Here is a 3220-nt window from a genome sequence, read left to right on the forward strand (position 1 = left end):
GCACTCGTGTTGTTCCATACATAACACAGTATTTTCAGACAGAAAATGTTTTACTGATATAGTAAAACAGAAATATGAAATATCCAGGACTAAATAATCTTCAGTCTCAAAGTTAGATCTAATGTAACTAAATAACTACATTTTATTCATTACTATAGTGAAGTTTTATACAAATATACAAACATTTTCTGTGTTTAACATTGACCTAATAACAACTTTATTAACATTGTCTTACGTTATTAAGAGTTAAACATCCTAAAGGCAATTATTAGTGTTTAAATATTTAAAATATTCACATCAGGATTTAAAAATGTTTAAACAATTAAGGCTTGAATTCTCTTTTTGATTTTAAAATAAAAAATAAAAGCAACTGGACTACAGTAAAACATTTTACAACAAATATTGATTAATAAATGATTTTTTTTATTTATTTGGCCTTTTCTGTTCCTTCATAACAATAAAAAAACCTAAAAAACTAAAATGATTATTATTAATTTAAATTGTATAATTTTATGACCTAATGACATTAGTCTATTCTAGTGTTTAGAAACTGAACAAAAAATAAATGGTTTTGCCGTTTTCGAAAAAAAAAAAAAAAAAATTAAAAATCACTGATTTGGTAACTTTGAACATTTGTACATTCAAACAGTTATATATTTGTCTCCTGCAGTATCACCCCATAAAATTAAAATACCATAAATTACAAAACAATTAGGATTATTAACGTGTAACTAAATGTAAAATCAGAAATAAACTTAATTAAAACTGACTTTATTTTGAAATAAATAAAATAAAAAACTTTCAGATAATATTTTAAGAACCTGAGAACTTTACGTTTAAAATAAAGTTCTTATTGGATACCGACCAAAGTATCCTGCGTCCTGATTGGATACCGACCAAAGTATCCTGTGTCCTGATTGGATACCGACCAAAGTATCCTGTGTCCTGATTGGTCCAATGACTGATGATGCTACATGCAGAGTGAGAACAGTTTGATGACAGCGTCCCTGAAAAATAAAAAAATAAAGACAATTTTATCCTCAAATATTTGCTCAGTAAAGTAATAAAAAGTAATTATATTATTTATATCAATATTATTAAATTTATTTACAGAAAAAAAAATTTTTTTTTTTTAAACACAAAGTGTACAAAGTACAGTATTTTTGTCTCCATAAGCCGACTCCCCAAAAGGGGCGGGGCTTTTCCAATACCAAAAAGGGGCGTGGTTTTCAAAACACACAGTAAGAAATATAAAGAAAATATTAAAAAAATAAATATTCTATGACCAGTGTACCATCAAAAAAGTGTATATCAGTTTGCTAAAAAGTAATAGTTGTTTTTAATCAAGGAAAACAACTAAAAATGACTAAAACTGTTGGTAAAATTAGCAAAAATTATATTAAAATTAGCTCAACTGTAGCTAAACAAGTTAAAACTGGAATAAAATGAGTTGTTACATTTAAACCTGAATTAACTCAAGACAAAAAAGCAAACTTGAAATAATTCAAATTTTTTGTTGTGATGCAACAAAATGTGATTCACAAACCGAACCACATTTTACAAAAATAAGGCAGAATTTGTCGAGCTCATTTTTCTCAGATGTGTGTTTACCTGGCAAAGGGGATGTAGGAGAGGCCATACCTGCAACACACACACACATCCGGACTCAGTCATGTGACACTAACGCAGAAACGGGTGTTTGTGTGATCTTTACCAGGTAAAAGCCAGAAACTGAAGGACACAGAAGAGCAGAGCCAGGCCTTTGTTCTTCCACTGCACACCAACAAAAACAATTAATAATCCACAACAAAACAAGCCGGAGCCGCACATTTTCAGTTTGGTTCTCACCCAGAAAGCAGCGCAGAGCGTCAGAACCAAACAAGTCTGGCAAAAACAAGACGAAAATAGAAATTACACAAAACATTTAAAAATAAAAGAGCGCTGAAAGTTCAACGAAAACGGATCCTGGATGAAATGAAACCAGTTCTCACCAGCATGACGGTGGTGGCAATCGCTCGCTCTTTAGCGCACATGTTCTTCAGCTGGCGGAGCGGACCCATCAGGAACATGGTGCTGGTACCGCCACACACAAAAAACACACCTTCATCGAGAAGTCGGCCCGAGCAGAATATCAGATTCACACCACCGCAGGGCGACATTTAAAACCAAAAACACACAAAGAAACCAGCAAGGGGCCCTGAGGAATGATGGGTAATGGAGTTCTTTAGTTTTCAAAACCACCAGGGAACAGATCTGTTTGGTTCTGGTCTATGCTGGGAGACAAGACTGAATCTGACCGGCTCTGGTCTAGTCAGGTTCATTCCATCTGGTTCTTGTTGGTTCTGTAAGGTTCTTACTGGTTCTCATAGTTTGGTTCCTGCTGGTTCTGGTCTAGTTTGTGAGACAAGGTTGGTTGGTTTTAATTGGTTCTGAACAGTGCAGTAATTTCCCTCTTATTCATTTATTTTTTACTTGTTGGTTCTGGTTGGTTCTGGTTGGTACCTGGCCAGAGCGCAGATGTTTCCGAAACTGTAGAGGACAGCGAACACAGGAAGTCCAAAACCTGGGATCCACAACAGGCAGGTAGCCTGGATACAGAGACACACATGGACAGTTACCAAGTGAGGATAAGGGAGGCAGTTACCATGGATACAACGGGAGGGAGAGAGACATGGCGTTACCAGGGAAACAGGATAATGAAAAAACAGACAAGCTGTTGCTATGGATACAAATAAACTATTATTTTAACAGAGACAGGAAGCACACCGATTGTTACCATGGAGACAAAGAGACTGTCACCATGGAAACGTGTAGACAATCTGTTACCTTAGAAACAGAAAAAAAAGCTGAAATGAGAAAAACACCAACTGCCCATGTGGATACAGCAACATCCAAGAAACAAAGGTTAAAGGTCACCACCTACAGCAGCAGAGATAAAAGAGTTCTCCCTCCAGACAGAACATCAGTTAAAGCCATCCACCTCACTCCCAACACGACACTTCTGGTCAACAACATTTTCCTTCAAGACAAATTTCTGTAATTATGGACCAAAAATTGAGATAGACCAGAAGTAGCAAAAAGATAGACATGAAGTAGGCCAGAGGAAGGCCAGAGGTAGACCAAATGTAGGCCAAACATAGACCAGAAGTAGGCCAAATGTAGGCCAAGGATAGACCAGAAGTAGGCCAAAGGTAGACCAGAGGTAGGCCAAATGTAGGCC

The 3220-nt window shown here is 35.8% G+C and overlaps 1 protein-coding gene across 1 annotated transcript in view; it reads right to left on the minus strand.

The window, feature by feature from the left end:
* Positions 1-669: 669 nt before the first annotated feature.
* The window catches only part of LOC119428674 (vesicle transport protein SFT2B-like), a 4172-nt gene continuing 1621 nt past the window's right edge, over positions 670-3220 (minus strand). The window contains exons 3-8 of the mRNA XM_037696345.1: positions 2503-2588; positions 1992-2073; positions 1849-1884; positions 1715-1773; positions 1612-1641; positions 670-1007 (exon numbers count right to left, since the gene is read on the minus strand). Coding sequence (XP_037552273.1) covers positions 971-1007; positions 1612-1641; positions 1715-1773; positions 1849-1884; positions 1992-2073; positions 2503-2588 — 330 coding nt within the window. The 3' untranslated portion in view covers positions 670-970. The remainder of the gene's footprint in view (positions 1008-1611; positions 1642-1714; positions 1774-1848; positions 1885-1991; positions 2074-2502; positions 2589-3220) is intronic.

The sequence above is a fragment of the Nematolebias whitei genome, chromosome 23 (genome assembly GCF_014905685.2).
Source record: "Nematolebias whitei isolate Nwh7 chromosome 23, NemWhi1, whole genome shotgun sequence".
Lineage (NCBI taxonomy): Eukaryota > Metazoa > Chordata > Actinopteri > Cyprinodontiformes > Rivulidae > Nematolebias > Nematolebias whitei.